The 22950-nt window shown below is 42.9% G+C and overlaps 1 protein-coding gene across 4 annotated transcripts in view; it reads right to left on the bottom strand.

Moving 5' to 3' along the window:
• GRID2 (glutamate ionotropic receptor delta type subunit 2) overlaps nt 1-22950 on the bottom strand; it is a 1419908-nt gene that overhangs the window by 461111 nt on the left and 935847 nt on the right. For all 4 annotated transcript variants that reach the window (XM_090037080.1, XM_090037079.1, XM_090037077.1 and 1 more), the window contains exons 5-6: nt 19544-19597; nt 2585-2758 (exon numbers count right to left, since the gene is read on the bottom strand). In XM_090037080.1, the coding sequence (XP_089893206.1) occupies nt 2585-2758; nt 19544-19597 (228 nt within the window). The remainder of the gene's footprint in view (nt 1-2584; nt 2759-19543; nt 19598-22950) is intronic.

The raw sequence follows: 22950 nt of genomic DNA, 5'->3' as shown, positions 1-22950 counted from the left end.
ACAGCCAGGGTGGTAGCTCCTTCTGAGGGCATGAAGTCTGCCAAGTTTCAAGGAGAAACGTGTAGGGGTTTCTGGAAAACTGCATTGCAAGCTACTGACAAGCAAAACTCATGACGTGGGTGACACTGTGCATGTGTTAAGATGCAGCTGTTTTTCCATCCCTCCCCCAGAGCACTGGGATTGGAAGGGACCTCAGGGAAGGATCAGCTACACATTTCAGTATCACAGCAGTCCTTCCCCTTCTTCCTTCTCCCTCTCCTTAGTTTCTCTTTCCCTGCAAGCAAGCCCAACTTTGAAACTTGAAATGTTTTGAAACTTTTGAAATGTTTTGCCTACCCTCAATTAGTTTTGAGGCTGTTTGGAAGCCTTTTTTTTCATTTTGATTTTGCTGTTCTGAGCTCAAAATGAGTCGAAACAGTGAAATTTCTCACAGCCCTAAGTATATACGTAATGCACACACACACACACACACACGCACAAAATAAAATAAAATAAAATCCTCAGTCCGTCCACCTGTCTGTCTGTAATGCTTTGGGCCAACAGCGCATGTGCTGCCAAAAGAGTGGGCAGTGATTGACTGGCCTGGGTGGCCATGGGAACAACTTTGAGCCGGGGCCAAGGAAGGAAGCAGAAGCAGTCAGGAGTGAGAGCCACTCCCGCCCCCTCACAACAGCTGGTAGGGAGAGGAGTGGGGAGGGGAGCAGGGGGTTGCAGCTGCCCACTGCTGCCACCACCAGGGGAAGGGCCATGGGGTGGAGGTAGTGAGGCTGGGGCTATATCAGGCTGCTCCTGGTGGGGGCAGGCTATGATCAGGCTGGCACTAGGAGCTCCAAAGGTGTAGATGGGCAGCTCCTGCCACTGCGAGCACCCTAAGTGAACCTGGGAGAGGGGTGGCACATAACCCTCCTCAGCTCCCCCACACCACACCCCTGGATAACCCACTGGGCTTTGATTGCCTCATGCTCTGGCCCAGCCTAGCTGGGGCCGCATTTATGGTAAATAGAGCTCGAGCCAGGCTGGGCCGTGGGACAACTGGAGCCCAGCAGCTCCTCCAGAGCTGTGGTCCCAGGGAGCCGGGGGCGGGGGGGGTGGGCATGTGGCCTCCCTGGTCTGTGCACGGGGCAAGGGTGGGCTGCATCCTCCGCTTGCTGCCACTGCTTTCACAGTGTGGCGTGGTGCCATGTGAATCCCACCACTGGGAATAATTTGCCCCTGCCCCACTCCCTCCTGCACTGTGGGCATCTCAGTCTGTCCCTCCTCCAAAGCCTAGACAGTTTGAGGGGGGTGGAGCAGGGCTGGACCTAGAGCAGTATGGGGGAGGGGGGAGAGTAGGGTTGGAAGGGCAGAGCAAGGCCAAGCCCAGAGTGACAAAGGAGGGGGAGCAGCTCAGGGCAGCAGGGACTGTGGGCCTAGTGTGGCAGGTGCTGTGGGCATGGCCCCGGCAAAGTCAGGACAGTGGGTGCAGGCCTGGTGCAGCAGGGGAGTGGGCCCAGACCCAGGCCCAGCACAGTGGGGGAGTGGGGCCAGATCTGGCATGGTGGTGGTGGTGGGGGGAGGGCAGTGGATCCAGACCTGAAACAGCAGGGGTGGTGGGGCTTCATCCCCCCCCACCCCCTTGGCATCCTTGACAGGCAGTTTGCTTGTGTGTGTATAATTTAGTTAGTTTAAAAAAGGTGTGTCATATCTAGCTTGCCTTCATATAACACAAAACAATACTTGACAAGATAGGCCTTTTTTGGTTTTGCTTTTTTTTTTTCATTTCCCATTGAAGGTTTTATTCTGTTTCATTTTTGAGAGAAATTATATTTGAAAAAAAAAAAACAGTTAAAATCTTGTTTCTCCCGAACATTTAATATTTTGATGTGACCCATTGTGCCTCTAAGCTATTTTCCCAAAATTGGCACAGGAAAGAAAAAAATGAAGAATGAAAGTGAAAATAAGAAACCATAAACCAAAAAGAGAAATTAGACATTTTATTTGAATATTTCCAATCCAGTACCTAATATATCAGAAGGCAATACTAAGTTTAAAAAATATTTTGATTTCTTTTGCCTTTCGTTCCATATGTATATAAGTTTAAAAACTCATACACATACTTTGGAGAAAGGGCAATAAGTTGGCAGATAGGAGATATAGCCACTTAAATGTATGTGTATGGGCTTAGGTGTTTAGCTTGTGATACCCAAGTTTGAAAACACTTGCCTCTGATTATTCAGATAGGTTCTCACCATGATGGCTTTATTATTGTCAATACTTCTGTGGCTTGAAAAACGTAGTCTAAGAATCCAAATGCATGGAGAAATGATGAACTATAACACTCAATAGGATGGCAACTCACTACATTTTCTTCTAGATTCTAAGCTGCTTCTTCCCCTTTGCCCTATGTTTGCTATGGCTTAGGCTAGATAGTTCTAGTCATCACTGCTGAACAAAAAACAGTCAAATCGTTTCACTGTCTCTTGCCTGAACCATTAGGATACCTCTCATACATGGAGTTAATAATGAAAGACAATTACAAATGATACTAAATTCCATTTCCCCCCCAAAGTTGTCTATAAAGATTATAAAGTGGCATATAAAATACCTCCATGCTCTGGGAGAAAGGGTCCTTAGGATCACATAGTGATGAAGATATTCGGTGGTTGCCACGGAAACAGCGCTGACTTATGTTTTGTGGAACTGGAAACGTCTGTCGAATAATTGTTAACCTTCCAATTGACCTTCTCACTAACTCCTGCACATCCACATCATTTATTTCCTATAAGATAAGGCAGAGAATATGTAGAAGAGTCAAAATACAGAAATGTCACTACCATATTATAAATGAAAAATAAACTGAAATTGCCAAAAGATGTGTTACCACTCTGCCACATTTATTCAGAGCTGTGAAATCCCCAACTAAGAACACATGCACATTCATTAAAATGGCAGACCTACCATATCCAAGTTCATTTCACAAGTGCTTAAGTATGCTATACCAAACCATAAAGAGATCTGTAACTGGGATCAGACCTTTCTTTTTTTTAATTTTACCTTTGATCTTTTGCTTTAAAGTGTTTCACAGCATCATTAGCAGATAATATTTATATCAGTAGGAAGTCAAAGCATGAACTATTAGTTAGTGTGGCATTACATTAGGAGCTGTGGAGGTGCAAACAATTATTCTGATCTTAAGTGTTCATTTCTTGGAAACAGAATATGTAAAAGTATAAACAATTTAAGAGTTAGCTAACATAATATACCAAAATGGCTAAGAAAAATACATTAAAGTATTCAAAAAGTGTATGTGTTTATGTTTTTTTTAAAGAGATCTAATTTTAAAACAACCTTTTACTCCATGGGTATCTATGAAGACTGCAATTTGTATACAATAGGCATTTAGAGATGTGCTCCAGGAGTGGGGTTGGGAAGGGTGTGCTGTAATTAGAGTGGCTCCAAGAGCCACTCTAATTAACGTGTGCCCAGAGCATCATGTGCATCAGAATCCCTGCACTGAAAAATGGCAGTGGGGGTGCTTTAACTAAAGCTTGTCAAATGAACTTTAGTTAAAATGCCCCTGCCACTATTTCCAGCATGGGATACTGATACATATGACACTGGAGTCTGCTGGAGCATGGTAATTACCACACTCCAGCAGATTTGATTAATTAAGTCTGGTCTGACTATGCTGTAATTACAGTATCAAAGCAGCCTTGCTGCATGTGTATAGGCACCCAATATTGAGCTAGGGACAAACAATTTAGAGAAAACTAAATAAATAATTAAGTTTGCATTTTTTTCATTTCAGGGAGGAAAATCCTGTGTGTACATGTACGGAAAATGTTACAGGAGCAATAGGAAACAACAAAAAAAGGGTGACATATAAAGGGTGCATCTACACATGTGCTTTACTGTGGAGTTGAAATCTGTGCATTTGCCTGTATTACGGTACAGTAAATTAATTAAACCTGCCATTAGTACTGTTGGAGACAGTACTATCTTACAGCAGCATCATTTACTGCCTTGAAACACATGTGTACATGGTGGCCAGGTAGAGTCAGACTCCTGCCTGGCACCTAGTCACACAGCTCCACAAGTTCTGCTCACTCATCCCTCAGTCAGCCGCTCCACCACTCAGAGCCCAGGGCTGACCCCCTGAGCCTGCTGCCCGCCTGGGGCTGCTCTGCCCCAGCCCCAAGTGCTGCTGTCCTGGGTGCATCTATGGACGCTACTCTCAGGAGAAGAATCTGAGCTGGTAGGGGAGACAGGGATAGGTAGGGTGTTACACTAATGTGTAGCCCATGGATTGTTAACCAGGGGTATGTGTACACCTGGGGGTACTTGGGAAGGCCACCCACCACCCAGCACCACTGCCTCTGCCTCCCAGGAACAGGGCTGGGTGGGGGGGGCGTGGCAAGGGCAGTGATGGCTCTCTGTGGTCTGTGTAGGTGCTGCCCATTTGGCCAGATGTGTGTGTGTTGGGGGGGGCGGGAAGCTTGAATGTGGCAGGTCCTGCTGCCATCCACCCCATAATGCAGCCATGTGTGCCCCCCACCTCTCTGCATCTTGCTGTGCACCACCTAGCCTCCCCCCGCTCTGTTTCTGGCTGCTGGGTGTACACTTATTAAAAAAGGTTGAAAACCCCTGGTGTAGCCTAAAATGTCACACATTAGTATAACACAAGCTGGGGAACATGGATCACAGATAAACATACCCTAGAGTGGCGTAACTTTAAGATGCCTAAAGGGAGCTTAAACTGGTGTCACATTAGAGGTGTGCGACCCTTCAGTCTCCAATTCAATTCGGAAAAGATTTGGCCCAATTCAGAGGACGAATCATTGAATCTGAATCAAGTCACAAGAACAAGAAAAAACTCTGAATCGATTCAGAGCCTCTGAATAGATTCAGAAAAGATTCAGAAGGCAGTCTTTCAGGGGAACAGAAACTGAGAAGCGGGGGGAAGACTGACATCATCTGTACCTGGCCAGTGACTGTGATCTTTCCCTGAGTCCCCTTCGAATCACAGTGCTCTGGGGGAGGGATGTAGAAACAGCATATAAGCCTCTGTCTGCAGCCTTTCTGTGCCTTTTGTGATCTGTTTCTACCTGAACAACAGCATCTGAAAGGTACTGGACTGGCGTGGTGTCCTACCTAGTCAGTCTCCTGCTACTTTCTACTCTTCAAAAAGATTGGCTATAGCTTACTAACTAGAATACCTCTATTTGTCCCTATCCAATCCATTTCTTTCAATTTATATTTATTCTTGTTTGTTTCCCCCCCCGACACACACCTTTTTTTAAAAAGCTGCATTTTCCCTGGCAGTGGGTGACAGGGGGCAGTTCTCAGGGCCGAATCTTCTGCCAGCCCACCCACCTAGCAATCTGCCCAATCTATCCTGCCACAACTTGGTTGTTTCCAGAAACTGATGGTATAAATGCGGGATACAGCCCATTACTGCCCACATGCCCGGGGGCTCTATCTGTGGCTCCGAACCTTCCCTATACCTTAGCCTATGCCTCACAGATGTCAACAACATTCTTAGCATCTCTGGCCCCACACTGGAGCCCATCCTCCTGTCTGGGTCCCAACTGGATCCCTCTTATCAGTTCCATAGTTAGTAGGGTCAGAAGGAGCAGATCATCAAGTCCGACCCCCTGTCATGGCAGGAAAGAGTACTGGGGTCAAATGACCCCAGCAAGGTGATTGTCAAGCCTTATCTTAAAGACCCCCAGGGTAGCTAGCACCACTTCTCTTGGAAGTTGGTTCCAGATCTTAGCTGCCCTGACAGTGAAGTAGCACCTCCTGATGTCTAATCTGAATTTACTGTCTGCCAGCTTGTGACCGTTATTTCTAGTCACTCCTGCTGGTGCTTCGGGGAACAGGGACTCCCCCAATGCCTGCTGGTCTCCTCTGACTAGTTTGTAATAGGCCACTAGTTCCCCCCACAGCCTTCTCTTGTGGAGGCTGAACAGGTTCAGGTCCCTTAGCCTCTCCTCATAGGGCCTGCCCTGCTGCCCCCTGATCAAGAGAGTGGCCCTCCTCTGGACTTCAAGAAGGATGTGGACAACATGGAGAGTTGTCCACATCCTTCTTGAAGTGCGGTGCCCAGAACTGGATGCAGTACTCCAGCTGCAGCCTGATCAGTGCCGCATAAAGGGGGAGTATCACCTCAATGGACCTGCTTGAGATGCATCAGTGGATGCATGACAAGGTGTGGTTGGCCTTCCTGACTGCATCCCCACACTGCCAGTCCATGTTCATCTTGGCATCAATGACTACTCCAAGATCCTTTTCTGCCTCTGCAGTGATGAGAAGGGAGTTCCCCAGCCTCTAGGTATGGTGCTGGTTCTTCCTCCCCAGGCACATCACCTTGCACTTGTCAGTGTTGAATCCCATCCTATTCTCATCCACCCACCCCTGTAACCTGTTTAGGTCCGATTGTAGCCTATTCCTTCCTTCTAGCGTGCCCACATCCTCCCACACCTTAGTGTCATCAGCAAATTTGAGCAGAAGGCTTTTTAACCCCTCGTCCAAGTCACTGATGAAGATGTTGAACAGTGCAGGCCCGAGGACAGAGCCATGGGGAACCCCACTGCCCACATCCCTCCAGATCGAAAATGACCCATCCACCACTACTCTCTGGGTGCAGCCCTCCAGTCAGTTGGCAACTCATTTGATTGTGTAGGTGTCAACACCACAGTCTCCCAGTTTTTTAATGAGAACGGGGTGAGAGACAGTGTTGAAGGCCTTCTGAAAGTGCAGAAAGACTATGTCCACTGTTACCCCTGCATCTAAGGATTTGGTGACCTGGTCATAGAAGGCAACCGGGTTGATCTGACAGGACCTGCCTCTAATGAACCTGTGTTGGTTGCCCCTAAGCATAATCTCCCCTGCTGGACCCTCGTGGACATGTGCCAGAATAATTCTCAGAAAAAGCTTATCCAGGATCGAGGTAAGACTAACTGGTCTATAGTGTCCCGGGTCCTCCTTCCTCCCTTTTTTGAAGATGGGAATCATGTTGGTCCTCTTCCGGTCCTCTAGCACCACACCAGAGCACCATGAGTGCTCATAAAGCCATGCCAGGCATCCTGCAATGACCTCAGCTAATTCCCTCAGCACTCGGGGGTGAAGATTGTCCAGACCAGCTGATTTAAATACATCCAGTCCCTCCAGAAGTTCCCTGACTAGATCCTCCCTGACCCTTGGCTGAGGTGTGCCTCCCCTGGGGCCTGAGGGGAGCCCAGTGGGGGGGATGATCTGGTCCCTGCTCAGGAAAATGGAGGCAAAGAAGTCATTAAATAGGTTAGCTTTGTCCTCTGGTGTGACGACCGAATTTCCTAGTGTGTCTTGCAGGGGCTCACATTACCCGGTACCTTCTTTTTGCTCCCTATGCATTAAAAAAAGGACTTCTTTTTGTCCTTGATCTGGGTAGCTTGTCCCAGTTCCATCTCCGCCTTTGCCTTCCTGACTTCCCCCCTGCATCCCCAAGCAACCGCAGTATAGTCCTCCCTGGTGATGGCTCCTCCCTTCCATTGGGTGTGCGCCTCCCTTTTAGCTAGGAGACATTCTCAAATGCATTTGGTGAGCCATGGGGGCTTTTGCGCCCTCCTGCTCCCTTTGATCTGTGTTGGGATTACCTCCCTTTGGGCTTGCAGGATCATCTCCTTAGGGAGCGACCACTCTTCTTGGACACCTGGCTCCCCTCCCCTCCGGGACCTCAGTGCCTCCCCAACTATTCTCCTTAGCTCATTGAAGTCCACCCTCCTGAAATCTAGGGCTGCTGCCTTGCTGCAGGCCTTTGCCACCTTGCACTGGATGGTGAATTCCAGCAGGCGATGATCACTGTTGCCCAGGTGGTCGAGCACCTGTAGCCCCCTCACCAGGTCATCACCCATGGCCAGCACCTTACTCTGTCTTCATTCTGGTGACCTACTCTGCCTTCATTCTGGGATACCTAGCTCCCTGTACTCTTTCCCCTCTTGGGTGTGCTATCCCCCTCCCAAGGCCACACAGGCCCTGGCCTCACCTCCAAGGCCTGTCAGAACCCCAGGTCCTTGGAGCTCTGCTCATCCCTCATGGTGGACCTTTTGACCCTTCTGGTCCTGGCCCCAGCATTGACCAGTTGAGGGTGCCTCAAGTTAGGCTTCTCGAACATCTAGCTCACTCTCTCAGAGGTCCGCCTTCTCGGACCCATTATGGGGTTACTCACCCAGTTGTGGGGGCTGGGATTATTAAGACACCTTGACACACCTTTCATTAGGGTGGTAGCTGGTCTGGCATTTTCTGGGGACTCTCACGCCACTATGAGCCCCACCAGGCCACCCATCCTCAGCAAGGTGCAGTTTTAGGTCATGCCCTGCACCAAGAACTTCCTGCTCTTATCTTCCAGATGTTCCTGCTGGAGCTCAATCAGGCAATGTTTCTGCTTGGGCTGGCAGCAGCAAACTTCAGCCTTTATATCCCATGCCCTCCCTGAAATAGCTGCCATCATCAGGCACCTGGTAGCTGCCTGACTCTGCCCCTATCTCCTTGAAACTTGGCAGGCCTCATGCCCTCAGAAGAGGCTATCATCCCTGAAATTTTTATCTGAATCAACCAAAATGACAAAGTTAGAAGTATTTCAGTGATTCCCCATTATAGTGTATGGCTGAATCTCTCCGAATCAGTGGCAAGTCTTCCAAAGCTGATTTGGCTGAATCAATTCGGAACTGTGATTCTGAATCTCCAAATTCAATCACTGTCCTCCGAATCAGCTGAATCTGAATCCAAATCAAATACTTCTGTGTTCACATAGGCCTATGTCATCACATGTTAATGTGTGGAGAATCCTGGGGTTAAGAGTTCTCTAAGCCACTTAAAATGAATGTATAACAAAGCCTTTAATTCAGGATGGGGTCACAGACAATAAGAACTAAGCAAACATTCATACAAAACTGTAACTTGACCTTTTCTTGGGATAAACAAGGCTTTGTTAACAAATGTTAAGGTTCTGCTCTCCCTTTTCATCTAGTTTCCCTACAGAGGAAGGGAGTATAACACACCCTAGTTACCTTAAATGATCTCACATCTAGGATCTGTCCCTCATCACAGGGAACCATTTGTCATTCTTCATCTTAATGTTCTCAATTCATGTTTATCAAAGCACAATTAACATCCCAACACATATTGGATATATGGCATTGTAATGCTTTGTGCTGAAACTAAAAAACCTCTTATGAGAAATCTTCTCCTGAAAATTCCACTCAGATTTTCAGACTGAAGAGGTTTAAATAAGCTTCAGCTAAATGGCTAAACTAGATAAGCAAGTGAGCTTTTGGAGGGTCCCCTATGACTTGCATAAATATTAATACAGTAGTGTCTGCATTGTAAAACACAGCAAAAATTCTGAGGTATGTTTTCAAAATGGCTAAGGCCCGCTTTTTCTTAGTTACTGGTCTGGGACAAACTACCCCTATATTTGTACCTAAACAGGTTCAAGGCAGAGTAACTATCCCTCAGACATCTGGATTGGTGCCTACAGTCATATTTACATAAGTAGAAGTGTTCATATTAGAGTCCTCAATGCACCTTTATTGCTGCAAAAAAGCCAAGTACGCCCCTTTGAAAATACAATTCTTTAAATTTTAGAAGCCTGCCTGAATGCATTTTTGGCTATAATATGCATACTTAAACATTTTTTCCTGAGAAAAAGCAATTCAGATATAGCTCAATTTTGTTTATGTCCTTTTAAGTACTGAAGAAAAATATGCTGAGCATTGTGAATTTCAACATCAATTCTCTTGACTACAGTAAGCCTATTTTATTCTTCTTCATAGCATGTCAAAGCTTTTGAATTCATCTGTTATTTATGTTCTTTATGAAATATAGATTTTTCTGCAAACAAAATAACACCTGGCATCAGCTGTGTCCAGTGTAATATCCTGCATTTCTGGTCAATTAATCTTTAATGTACCATGGATAATGGTTTCTCTCAGCTTAAGATGCCATCTTTTCATTTAGTCTGTGTCATTTCACTAGCTACAAGGGGGGAAAGAAAGGTGCTTTTTTGGCAAAACGCAGACCATTTTTAATGCACCTGCAATATAATCACAAAGGAGAGTTAAAAAGAATGTCTCTATTCTTTACTACATTCTATCAATCACAGTAGTTACAGGAAGTTGAGAATGGAGGAGCATTCATTTTGTTGCACATCTTGCCTATATTGCAAAAGAAAAGCCAGAGTTGTTCCATTTTTTATAATGCCATGAAAAATCTACACACATGGCCATATTACGTTGCCAAGTAACATTTTATGAAAGGCTTTAATTTTTAGCAGTGCAAACATTTATATTTTTTTCTCCTAAAAAGTACAGCATTTTTCCCAATATTCAGCAGTTTTGTGCATTTTAATTAGAATTCTACCTTTTTGCCTCTAGGTTTCTGCCACACCTTAGATATATTAGCCTAGATTCTATTCTGTGAACTAGCTATTTAAGCCTATGCAGCCAAAAAGTATTAATTTCTCTTCAAGAAAAGTATCCTCTAATTGTCTTAGAAGACAGAATCATCTAAGTGCCATTTAGATGACTTAGAGACAGAATAAGCCCTTGGACCTTGTATGTTTTACATGTATTATCTGAAAACTAAAAACAGAGCCAGACTGACACTGGAGAGACACGGGTTATGTGTCAATATGATACAGTAAAATAAATACACTGAATACATTTTTAAAAAACCCAGTATTTCAGTTTCTGTGAGTTGTAGTTCTCTTATCACAGGTTAAGTTTTTAGTTAATTTCTTAATTACATAGCAGTAACCCATAAATGCAATTCCCTCTTACATCACTGTGGGTGTGTCTACACAAGATGCTTTACATGAGATTAGGGCTAATTACTGCACAGTAAGTGTCACCGTCTACATGGGCAGATGCTTATTGAGCAGTACTTGGCTCCAACTGAGAGTAAATTTGCTACCTGCAAATGCAAGCAGCAGATTTACTCAAGAATATTCTAGCACATGTACAGACACCTGACTGGGAGCAAATGTGCTCCCGGTCAGCTGGGTAGCAGGGGTGGGAGAATCTGGGCAGGGACAATGTCCCCCACGCTGGCAGCATGGAGCTCCCACTCCATGATCACGGGGCCAGGGCTGAGAGATCCTTCTCTGCCAGTGCCAGCTCTGTGGTCATGGGGCCAGTGCTGGGAGATTCTTCTCTCCAGCTTGAGCCCAATGGTTGCAGGACCCAGGCTGGGAGAAACTTAAGAATCTCCCAGCACTGGCCCTGCAACTGTGGGGCTGGGAGATGGGGATCTCCCAGCCTAGGCCCCTAACTGAGGAACTGGGGCTGAGAGATAAGAATCTCCCAGCACAGGTGCCCTCACTGCTAGCAACTCCCAGGGACAGGGAGCAATGTCCCAGCCCCTATCAGGGGATAGCTGTCTCCTGGCCTAGAGCTCTCCTTGGCTGCTGCAGGGGCCCAGTGCAGGGCCGCAGAGAGTGGAAGTAGTCTGCTGCTAGGAGCAGCAAATCTGCTCCCCTGTTCTTGCACATGTAGACACGTGCCCAGAGTGTTTACTCTAGAGTAAATTGCTCCCAGATTTGCATATGTAGATGTGCCCTGTCATTCAAATAAATCAGTAGCATAATGTGGGGTTGGTGAGTGGGGCACGTGCCCCAGATACCTCCTAACAGGAGGGGCAACAGAAAGATGGGAAGAGAGTGCCTCATTCTCCTATTCCATGCTCCACCTGTACCAAAGCCTGAAGGAAGCAGTCAGTACAGGCAATATATATCACAGCATGCAAGACATTCTCGGATTCATACAGTGGAGTTGCTGCTGCTGGGAGAAGACTCAACACCATTTTGTTGCCAAAATCAGCATTTATTTTTTTGCCCTCTGGATATGAGCTTCAACAGCAAAAATAGGGTAAAAATTTCTGCTCAACTGCAGTGAACTCCACTGCCACTCTAGATAACTATGATTCTCATAACATCTTACAGTCCTTGACGCATGCTGCTTGAGTGCTGTGCACTGCCTTGTCTGGAAGCCAGAAGGTATGTGTGGGGGGGAGGAAAGTAAGAGATGACTGTCCTGTATACATTCTCCAGATATTATCCTTCTGTAATAAATACATCCCTCTATCATGTACTGATTCTCCCAGTATTTTTTCTTTACTCTGACTTAGGAATAGGACCTATTCCTGAGGAAACTTAAGACTATCACAGTCATGCTATGTTCCTAGGCTTCATTTATGTATTTGACTTCAGAAGGAAACTAGAGTGATAAGAAAACTAATCAAGGAACTATTTTGTTGAAAGAAACATTTTAACTTGTGTTACAAAGAAGATATAATATATGGGTGACAAATGCCCTAGTATTTAACACTCCTGATGTAACAACAGAAAGAAATAGCAAAAAAGCACCTATTTCTGGTGCTTTTATAAATTAAGAGCTCCAAATTCTTTACATTTAGAGATTTTATATAAATAGATTTTGCAACTACATGACATTGGGCGTGTCTATACAGGACGCTTTACTGCACAGTAAAGTGTCACCACCTACACATGGATGGCAATTAGCAAGCAGTACACTAATCTACTATGCTGCTGAACAGTCCCGTGAGATGCATGTGATGTCCAGCCATGCAGTAAATTACTGCACTTAAATGTACATGTAGATGGTGACATAGTGATTAGTTTATACTGGCTCAAATTGAGTTACATATTCAGCTGCATTATTAACGCATGTAGATGTGCCTGATGGGCATGTCTACACATTGCCCTATGGTAACGTTGCTATGGCACCGTGCTTTAGTACTTCCTTTTTGGTGTAAAGATCTTATTTTATTTCTGTATAACTGCTGCGTGGCACTGTCACATTTATGTAACCTTGAAGTTTTGGCTTTTAATCAAAATGAACGCTTTGTACTTTTCTACGCGTGTATTAAGCTGCACATGCACATTCTGTAAGTTTCATTTCTTATCTGTAAGTGTCATTTCTGCAGAAATGAAACTTATGTAGAAAATCTACCTAGTAGCTACTGTGTAAAAGAAACTATCCTATCCCTGTATGCTTGGCTTATATCATAATTAGTGTCATAGAGGCAGCCCGACCAACATCTATAAAGAGGCAAAGAAGCAGGAAACAGCAGAGATGATGACTGGACAACCCTTCAGGATTGATCACCCTGTAAGCCGGTCCTCAGCCTCCCCGCCTGGGCGTATCCCAGCGAAAACCAAGGCCTTGAAAATCCGACAATCGACAGCAATTCACCACGTTACAGTTTTATTATTTTTCATCCTGTTGATGAGCTGTTGACCAGCCCTAGAACTAACTAGTGGGCAGCCGCACCTATCATTGGACTAGTTCCAGTGGTGGAAAGCAAGGGCTTACTAGTGAACCCTGTGGGCCAACAGACCCCCTTTGTATCCGGCATACTGTAACTAAAGAAACATCGGAGACTCCACTTCTTGACTGCCTCTCTTGGTAGCTTAGACAGCATATCTACGCTTCTGTACTTGTATTTACCACAACATCGTTCCAGCCGGTCTCCCCTCTTATTCGTAAGAGGGTGAGGCCAAGTGAGTGAATAAAACAAATTTTTACTTCACTTTATATCTACCCCGTAATAACTTCTACTACTAACATCCCATCTCAATGAGCTGTTGACCAGTTCTGGGACTTAAGGAGTCGGCAGCCGCACCCATCATTGGACTAGTTCCAGTGGTGGAAAGCAAGGGCTTGCTCCGGAACCCCATGAACCAACAGACATCCTATAGACTTATTACAGAAAACTAACAACTTACTCTAACTCGTCTACTTGTGCCAACTCGGAGAACCTTGAAGGCAGTTATAAAGCTACCTCCAATCCCGCTCCACAAGCCGCACACTCGCACAGCTCTGTAAAGCCCGCGGCTCCCCAACCGGTGCCAGAACCGCTAGCCCCGCATTCCACTACATTTAGAAGTACTAAAGTGTGGCACAGTTACTGCCTGTACTGTACTGCACACGGTTAGATTTTGCCATCACACTGACATAGCAATGTGCTAAAATGGGAAGCACGCTGCTATGGCAACATAGAAGCTGATCACATGTAGACCCATGTGATCACTACGTCGCTGTACCACACCATACAGTGATGTAGCATGTTGCTACATTGCCATTGTGTGTCATTTTGACACTGTGCACCATTTTCTTTCTTTTTTTTTTTGTTCAGTTTTTTTGTGTGCTGGATTTACTTGTCATGGTAAAAATGGAAAGGTAATAGAACTCTGGCAAGGAACATAAGACAGAGATGGAAATCATTTTTTTCCAACAAGCAGGAAAATGTAAAGAGAAGAAGAAACAAGGATTCTTATCCCAGTAGATAATTCACCAAGAATCCAGGAGATCTTGCCAAGAAATCTAACCATCATGTTCTACCTTTTTTCAAGGGCCAGCACCAATGACTGATGTACTAAGGAATGTTAACAGTGGCAGCCTAAGTATCAAGAGAAGCAGAAGGAAATAACAGTAGCATAACTAAGTGGGCAGGAGACCTACTGGGGCAGCAGCCCCTGGCTCTACTTATGTGGGAGTAAGCAGTACAGACACAGCTGGTGTCACAGTACCAGCTGGCTACACCACCACCATCAGCACTGTGGCAGCCAGTACTACTCCTTATATTTGCAGCTGTCAGAGCTGCCCTGCTGTGCCTCTGGGAAATAACTGATTCAAATACTAGTACTCCTTTTGTAAATCTAAAATAGAGGGGAGAACTCGTCTTTGTTGAGACCCCTGTATCTTTGAACCAAACTCAAGAAAACAGAAGCTATACCCATAATGCTGTCTTGGAATGCTTACCCCCTACTTTCTTTGAAAATTCTTGAATGACATAGTTTTTACACATCTTCATTCCTTCACAATCCTGGACACACTCAGAATGAAGGGGGGGAGGGTTGTATTGTTCTTAGAGCAGAGAACTATTAATGATATCAGGAACCAGAGGAAGTTGAAAGTGATGACCTCTGAACCTTGATTTGAGAACTATATGTTGTGACCAAGTCATTCAAGAGCAGTGATGGTTTTGATTTTTCCTTTCTAAACTCTTATCTCCCAATAAAGAGCAACTGGGGGAAAAACATTGCCAGCTGAAGTTTTATAAAATAGAAAGGCAATCTCAAGTCATTTGAGAACATGCTTCCTTTTGCAGAAGCTGTCTTTATTCATAATGAATATTCTGGGAGGAGGGGATGGACAAGAAGAAAACTGCCTTAGCGTGTGTGATCTGAAGCAAATATTAGAAACACGAGTGAAACAGAAGAAAAGAGCAATGTGTTGACAGGGGGTTTAGAATGCCAATTTGTATCAGTTATTACCTGCATAACTTGAATGATTTCCAAAGGTATCTGAGCAGTTTGAACAGTGTTCCGCAGCAGTTTACAGAAAGCTACTGGAATCATTTTAAAATATAAGGACCTAACAAAGCCTCCCCTAAAGTAATTATATTGCACCAAAGTATTGCACGTATTAAAAATGTACTATTATATGTGCTCATGAAATCTGGTTAATTACTTTCTGGGGCCTAGTAGATTTGCAGTGGTTGCTTCTCAAGTTTACACTGTAAGATGTCCCCAGTCTCCTCTTCACTATGCTGGACTGCTTTGAAATAAAAATGAAAAAGTTAAATGTGAGGACTACTGCCAAATCCCATTTTGGACAGTTTTTGAGCTAAATTCTGTACTTGGATGCATACATGTGGGACTCCCATTACAACTGTGGTATCAGCTTGCGTGGAACCAAAGGCAACACAGAGCATAAGGCTGGAAAGGACGTACTAGATCACCCAGTCCTGTGCTATTTCAGACAAATGCTATTGTGCATTCCCGTTCATAAACTGACGTTCACGCTTCACCTTAGAAGTACAATTTTTTTTTCTGGTTTCTTGTCCACTTTTATTTGATTGTCCAATGTTTGTTAGAAATCTCATTTATTCATGGCCAGTTTATGCCCATTTGCTCTTGTGCTAATATTGTTCCTTAGTTAAAAAGTTTTTTCCATCCCTGGTGCTTAACTCCTGATGTATTTAAGGAAAGCAATCTCTACTTTCCTTTGTGTCACTCAGTCAAACAAGCCAAGCTTCCCTTCTCCCTCCCATAAGGCAAGGTCTCCATTCCTCTGATCAGTTTAGAAGCTATTCTTTTAAAACATTCTAAGTTGATTTCATTTCCTTTGAGCATGGGTAACCAGAACTATACTCAATACTGAAGACTCTACGAAATCCTGATGAACTCACACAATGACATTTATACTTCATTCTCTCCTAATACATATTAGATTCACATTTTCCTTTTTCACAGCAGCTATACATGGCTGGCTCAGAGCTATGCTATGATCAACTACTGTATTCAAAGATCTTCTCCTCACTCACTTGCAACTGATAAACGCCCATCATTCGGAAATGTTTAATGGCTCAACAGTTTTCAAAGGAAGCTTACCTATAATAATTATGAGCATGGGAAGGAGCTTTTAACTGCCTTCCAAAGAAAGAAAAGGTAATGGCATTGGGCATAAGATAACACTTTCTGGTTTAACTACTTGTTGAAGACAGAGATCTCTTGAAAATGAATATGTAAATAGATCATTTCTTCCACTTAAAATATCAGGCATATGATTCTTTCTCTTGATTTTTATTAGGAGACTGAACAAAATATCAGGGCAATAAATAACTGTGACTTAAAAGAATCACAAGGGAATTTAGCTTGAATTCCTTGGCCTGTCTGAGGTTACATGCATTTCTGTGGGTAGGGGAAGCATAAGCAGAGGATGGCAAATCCCTTCTTATATTTTAACCTACATTTGATCAGTACATCTCTCTATATAGGAATCTCTGAACCTTGTAAAATTTAAGTAAAGCACCACACCCTCTGTATTAGAGGTATTTATTTGGTGATACTTTTCTCAATAGATGCAGTGATTAGAAGAAAAGATTAGTATTATTAACGACAACTAACATGATTGACTGTGCTTAAAAAAATTATGTAGCCTCTCACTTTCTAGAGCCTTTGTTATTAAGGTGCCTTCCCCTCTTAAGAGTCCATTATGATTCCCAATGAAATATAGCATCAAAGCAGATTTAGTTCATTACCTAAAATATCAACATAATCAGACAACATTAAGTAAACATGTAGAAGATATTTGTCTTTTCACTCGGTCTGAATAGACAACATCAAATGAAGGAAAAGATATTTTACAACTGTCAGGGCAAAGTCAAAACACAATTCTGTCTACACTACTGCCAACAAATCTTCATTTGTTTTTGATCTGATTTTAAGATGTTGTAAATGTCTGGATTGCTAGAAAAAAAATAGTGATACATTTTACCAGTTCCTGTGTGGATATGGACTGAGAGGGCAGAGCCTCTTTCATACATGAAGTTTTAGACTAATGGTTTAGCTGATAAGAGACTGGAAGAAGAATGCAATGCAATATTTGTCTAAGTCTATCCCAGTCATGTAGCTGGTCCAATAAAAGACTATCACCCACACCAATCCTTGCTTCTTCCATAGATGAACTCATTTGTAAATCTGCAGCTTCTACAGCCCAGTGGAAAGCATGTCTAGTATGTTTAGACCTTTTCCTGTTTTCCAATTTTTTTTGTCCCTCATTTTGAAGTTGGGATTAATTTCTAATGGACTAAAATGGTAATGTACTAAAGAGGTAATTGTAGGATATGCACCAATCAGCAAAGCCTTTCACTTAAGCACTTTACAAGTATTTTGGTAAACTCTAGGATGGAGGGATATTTTCCAGCACCTATATAAGTAAACAGAGATTTTCATTGACTTTGGCTGCAGTTGGATTAAGCCTAAGATGGAAAGTAAGTGCTGAAAACCGTCTGTTCATTAAAAGAGCAAAAGCCAGGGCTGAAAAATTATTCCCTGTACTCTTATATATACCTCATGACCTTCTTGTGGCATAGAAAGAGAAACTAAGGACCTCATGGTAAGCACATGATGTTTCTGAAATGAGCTTCCCCATTAACACAAAATGGGATAAGAACCTGTTTCCATTAATTTATTGTATTGTCCTGTGATAATGAAAACTTAATGTTTAGATGGGAAAACAAAAGCACATAGCAAATGAAGATCAGATCTTGAACTGCGTGCATGATTCTCTAAATCAAGGCTGTTCAACTTTTAAGCGGCCACAGGCTGCACCAATGGGGACCACACGTTGCAAGTGCTTCCTCCCTCCCTGGCACCTTGCATGCAAGCAGCTGGGTGTCTCTCTGTTTCTCAGGAGCGGACAGATCCCTGCTTCACCTTCAGCTGTCCATCCATGGATTTCCCTACTTTACCACGACACACAGGTGCTCTGGGATGGAAGCTCCCCCAGCACCACAGGCTGCATTTCATTGCCCTGCCCTACTCCCTGGGACAGGGGCATACAGTAGAAGCTGGAAGAAGGACAGGGAGCCCCAGGACCCCACTTGCTGCTGCAGCCAAAGCAATGAGGGCAGGAGCAGCTAGGTGGAAGCCTCAAGGCCACATGTTGCAAACATGCAAACTTCATGAAGCCTATGGGGCTGCCAGTTAGACAACCCTGCTTTAAAAACTTTTCACAGAAGATACAGATAGAATAGACTGTGTGCAGCTTGTTAGGGAATACATGAAGCCTTATTTTAAGGAACCCCCATGGGACTGGGAGAGAGGTTAATCAAAAGACGGTGTTTACTATTTTATGGTTCGGGTCCTGTTGCTGGAAAGTTTGTTCTAAAAAGAGTGTTTGTTATAAACAAGGCACATTATAATGAAGTTTTATTGTGTGGCCCCTCTATGTTCAGCTATTGTGGTCATAAGAAACTACTTCTTGTAAACAGAAGAGAAACACTGAATCCAAGAACAGCTTAATTATGCTGGATTTTATATGTGCAGCTATTTTGCTTATTGGCCTATCAGATTTTAGCTGACAAATATATTCATACAGCTCATTTCACAATTAATAAACACTCTCCAATTTAAGCAAAATTGTTTTGTAGAAAGGATGAGAGATTTGAAAGGAGATATATTTGGGTTTGAAAAAGTTTCTTTCTGTTTATGACTTGATCTGGAAGCCACAAAGGCAATGGAAAGACTCCCATTGGCTGTAATGGGCTTTGGCTCCAGCTTATACTGAATCCTTGTGTTTTCTTTAAATGGGAAAGGAACAGGGAAACTCATACAAGTATTTGGAACAATGTTAAAATATAAGTGGAATACAAACACTTCACTGAAAAAGAGTCGTGATGCTTTCAAAAAGGAACTGTTTTTTGTTTTTCATAAAAGATATCTCCCAAAGCAGGCACCTCAAGCCAAAAGAGAAGGCTAAATATATGCAGTAGGGAAGTGTTTTTCATTTATTTTTTTCATTTACAAGGGCCTTTACAAGAAAACAAAGCCCACCAAACTTGTCATTCTATTTTTATTAAACAGAGTCCCCCCAGCGTGCCTGAACTTTGCTGCATCCACTGTTTCCTGTTGGCAAAGTCAAGATCAGTATGAATACTGTCAGTATGCATAAAAACAGGATTAACGCTGCAGAAGCAATGTTTAGTTGACAGTTACCTCATTTATAATGATCCAGTGACAGTCAAAAGCAACCAAATTAGTTTCCACGACCTGAAATAGAGAACAAACCAGCTATCAGTCACCTTACTTACGAAAGCCTAAATAAATAAATAAATGGAGGCTTTTTGCAAATGACAAACAAAAACCAAACAGACCAAAGCACATGTTCTGAAAGACTCATTATTCAGCTGAGGCCACAGAACCTTTAGCAAAATGCTGCTGAAGCATTTATATTTTTGTTTGACTTGCTAATTAAACTCAGAAATATATTTCATTGAATGCATCAGAGAGAATAGGTTTCAGTTGACTGAGAAGAAAATGAAGGCATTTTTGCATTAACGCTTTATTTTGAGATGGAGCAAAAAAGATACAGAAAAGCAGAGAATCAGCAGATTCAGACAGAACCCCAAGACACTTTAGACTGGTCAGTTTTCTGAAATCTTTAAGACATGATGCTCTCTCCTTATTCACCTATCCTGGACATATAACTGAGCAGGAAATGGGGAGGTTCTTAGATTAATAATGTGATGTTTATATGAACAGAGAATAAGATATGGTAAAATTGAATTGGATATAGGTCACAGAGGAAATTGTTTAATTATAATGAATTGATACTACTTTCTTTCCCCTCCTGTCAGTGGTTCCTGGTTTTCCCTTCTAATTCTACCCCTTGGTTCTTTGTTTCCTGTTTTTGACATGATCCCAGCAACTATGTGACATATCCAATATGCCATCTATCATTCAGATATGATCTTGCCCATCTCAATTCTGGTGTGCAATTTTTTTTCCACATTATGGATAACAGTTCTTTGCATCAGAAACAAAGAGGAAAATGAAGATGAGAGACTGGAGGGCTTCGATGTTGCAAGATCAGGAGAAAGAGAGCTTCTGGTCCTGCTTTCCACAGAAAGGCTAGAAGTAGGGAGATGTCTTTTGTGGGAGAAGGCTGAAAAGAATGACAGACATGGCTGAACACTTTCCCAGTAATTCTACTGGATTTAGTGGAAGTAGCATTGACACTGGTATAGTTCCTCAAAATCAAGAGAATCCAAGAGAAAAAAAACCTAGTAAACCATGGATATTTGACTGCCTCAGCATTAAATAAATGAATAAAAAGTAAATAAATTAATAAATGAATAAAGTAGCACAAAACCACAAATCTAGAACTGGGGAAATTAATCAGAGGAAAGAAGCCAAGGATAAGAATGCTGTTTTGTGAACACATAAAACAATAGTATGACATTTAAGTGAATGAAAGTCATAAGTGGCCTATTATTATTTGGACCAGTGCACAGTAATGGTATCTGGCTTTTAATGATAATTACCACAAATACTGGCAGCAAAGGATAATTGTAATTTATATTGCCAACGGAGAATGGTAATTTACGTGTCCAAAGGAGAAAGATGTAACTGGTTACTAAAACTAAAAATAGTGTAAAAGACCTAATGTCAATAGTTTTCATTAATAATTCAGAGGTATTCAAATTGGGAACATTGTGGTTAAAGAGGCTCTGTATGTAAATAGACCTTATAGTAAGCATTTCCCACTGCTGAAATGAAAATCTGGGAAAAAGAATAGCTATAATTTGTATGACTCTCTAAGTAAATGTAAACATTTGTAGTAGATTCCTGAGTCCTGATCCAGTGCTGAAGTGAGATTTATGTTCTCCATGTTAAGATAGCATATAGCATATTTTGTCATGTTACTTAGACATTTTGTTGCATTCTAACATTAGCTTTTTTATGGCATATAGGGACATGATAAAATTGAACAATGAAGAAATATGAAGCAACACAACCTAAACTGCCTGGAAACTAAAACTCGTGTCATTTTTGGGCAAATACCTTGTATCAAATCAGATGGAAGACCACCAATTCTAAGAAAAAAGTGAAGGTAGAAATGGGGAGAATAGTAATGTTTCCAGTGCCTAAAAACAAACATCATCCCTCCATATAACATTTCTGGTGTTGTCATGCTGTAGGAAGTTACATTTAAACTAAATTAAGGGGAGCGGGGATACAAAATATGTTTTTTCTAAATTTTCCATTTCATCAAATTTAAACTTTGTACCAATGAGTCATGTTGATATCCATGAAACTCTCCTAGTTTCCAACTGAACCCAGTCTCACCTGCTTGTTTTCTTGCCATTTTCCCTGCCCAGTTTCTCAGCAGCCCACCTAGCAAGGGGCCAGGAAAACACAACTCTTTGTGGTCCTAAGAGCTTCTCTCAGGCGTTTTGCCAGGCCGCCTGCTTAGGATCCATCGTGCTCTGGAGAATTTGCCCTCAGTGTCTACTTCTGTTTCATGGATAATATCTGTTACTATGCATTCCATATCAGAATGAACCTGTAAACCTAAATCTCCAAATCCTCTACAAAATGAATGTACCATATTTACTTGAATACAAGATGAGTTTTTTTAACCACTCAGTATGGGGTGAAAAGCCCCTCATCTTATATTTGTATACAAGGAAACTTCATGAAAAGCACTGTCTGTCATTAAACTTCTGCCAAAAGCAGCATGTTCTCAGCAATAGAAACCAACTACAAAGCTGATTAAATGCAGCCATCACTGTGCATGGCTATAAAATGCATGGCCCATATTGGGTAAATAAGCTGATAGGAATCTACCAAAGAGTAGATTAGTGCAGCCCATTTGAATATGATATATGGTAGTGCCAATTAAGCATATTCCCCCTCAGTGCTGATGCTTTCAAGTCATTGTAAGCAACTATATTAAATACATTTTATTTCCTCTTCACTCCCCCAGATGAGCTGTGCCTTTCTTTGCCATTTTCAATAAGACCTTCACCAGGGACCCAAAGAGTTCATCCGGCATCCCTTTGTCTCCCTCCTTCTCAGCCTGTTGCATATGGTTAGTGTGGCCCCCACCCTCCACGAAGTGAAGCCAGACCAGGTTGCCCTGTACCTCATCTGCATATAAATTTTTGAAGCATCCCCGGACTTATGGTTCCAGTCATGAGCGGGGGGCTAATTAGCACACGGATTCTTTGTGGGAGGAGAAGTATCTGGAGTATCACACATACTGAGGAGTGCTCAGCTGGGGGAGTCGCCATGGCTTGAAATCCTGTTAACTCTAGTGGGGCCCAGCTCAGTGAACCATAGGGTGAATAATGAGCCTTTTTGTGTTGGACTAATCTCATGCATAGTTTGTACTACACACAAACAGCTGCCGGAGCGCTGCTTAAAATGTGCTTATGGAGTACCTGTGTTAAAACTTGCAGCAGTTTCAAAAAACATGGCATACACCAATTCTGAATGAACTAGGTCTATGGGTAGTTTATGCAAGTTACTACAGGTATGTTTAATTTCAAGGTCATTTTGTTCAAATTTGTTCCTCATTTCTACATAAAACACTGGAACAGGCTACCCAGAGGGGTTGT

Source organism: Crocodylus siamensis, chromosome 2 (assembly GCF_052110815.1).
Source record: "Crocodylus siamensis isolate JL-2025a chromosome 2, ASM5211081v1, whole genome shotgun sequence".
Taxonomy (NCBI): Eukaryota; Metazoa; Chordata; order Crocodylia; family Crocodylidae; genus Crocodylus; species Crocodylus siamensis.
This window is presented reverse-complemented; position numbering and strand designations above follow the sequence as displayed.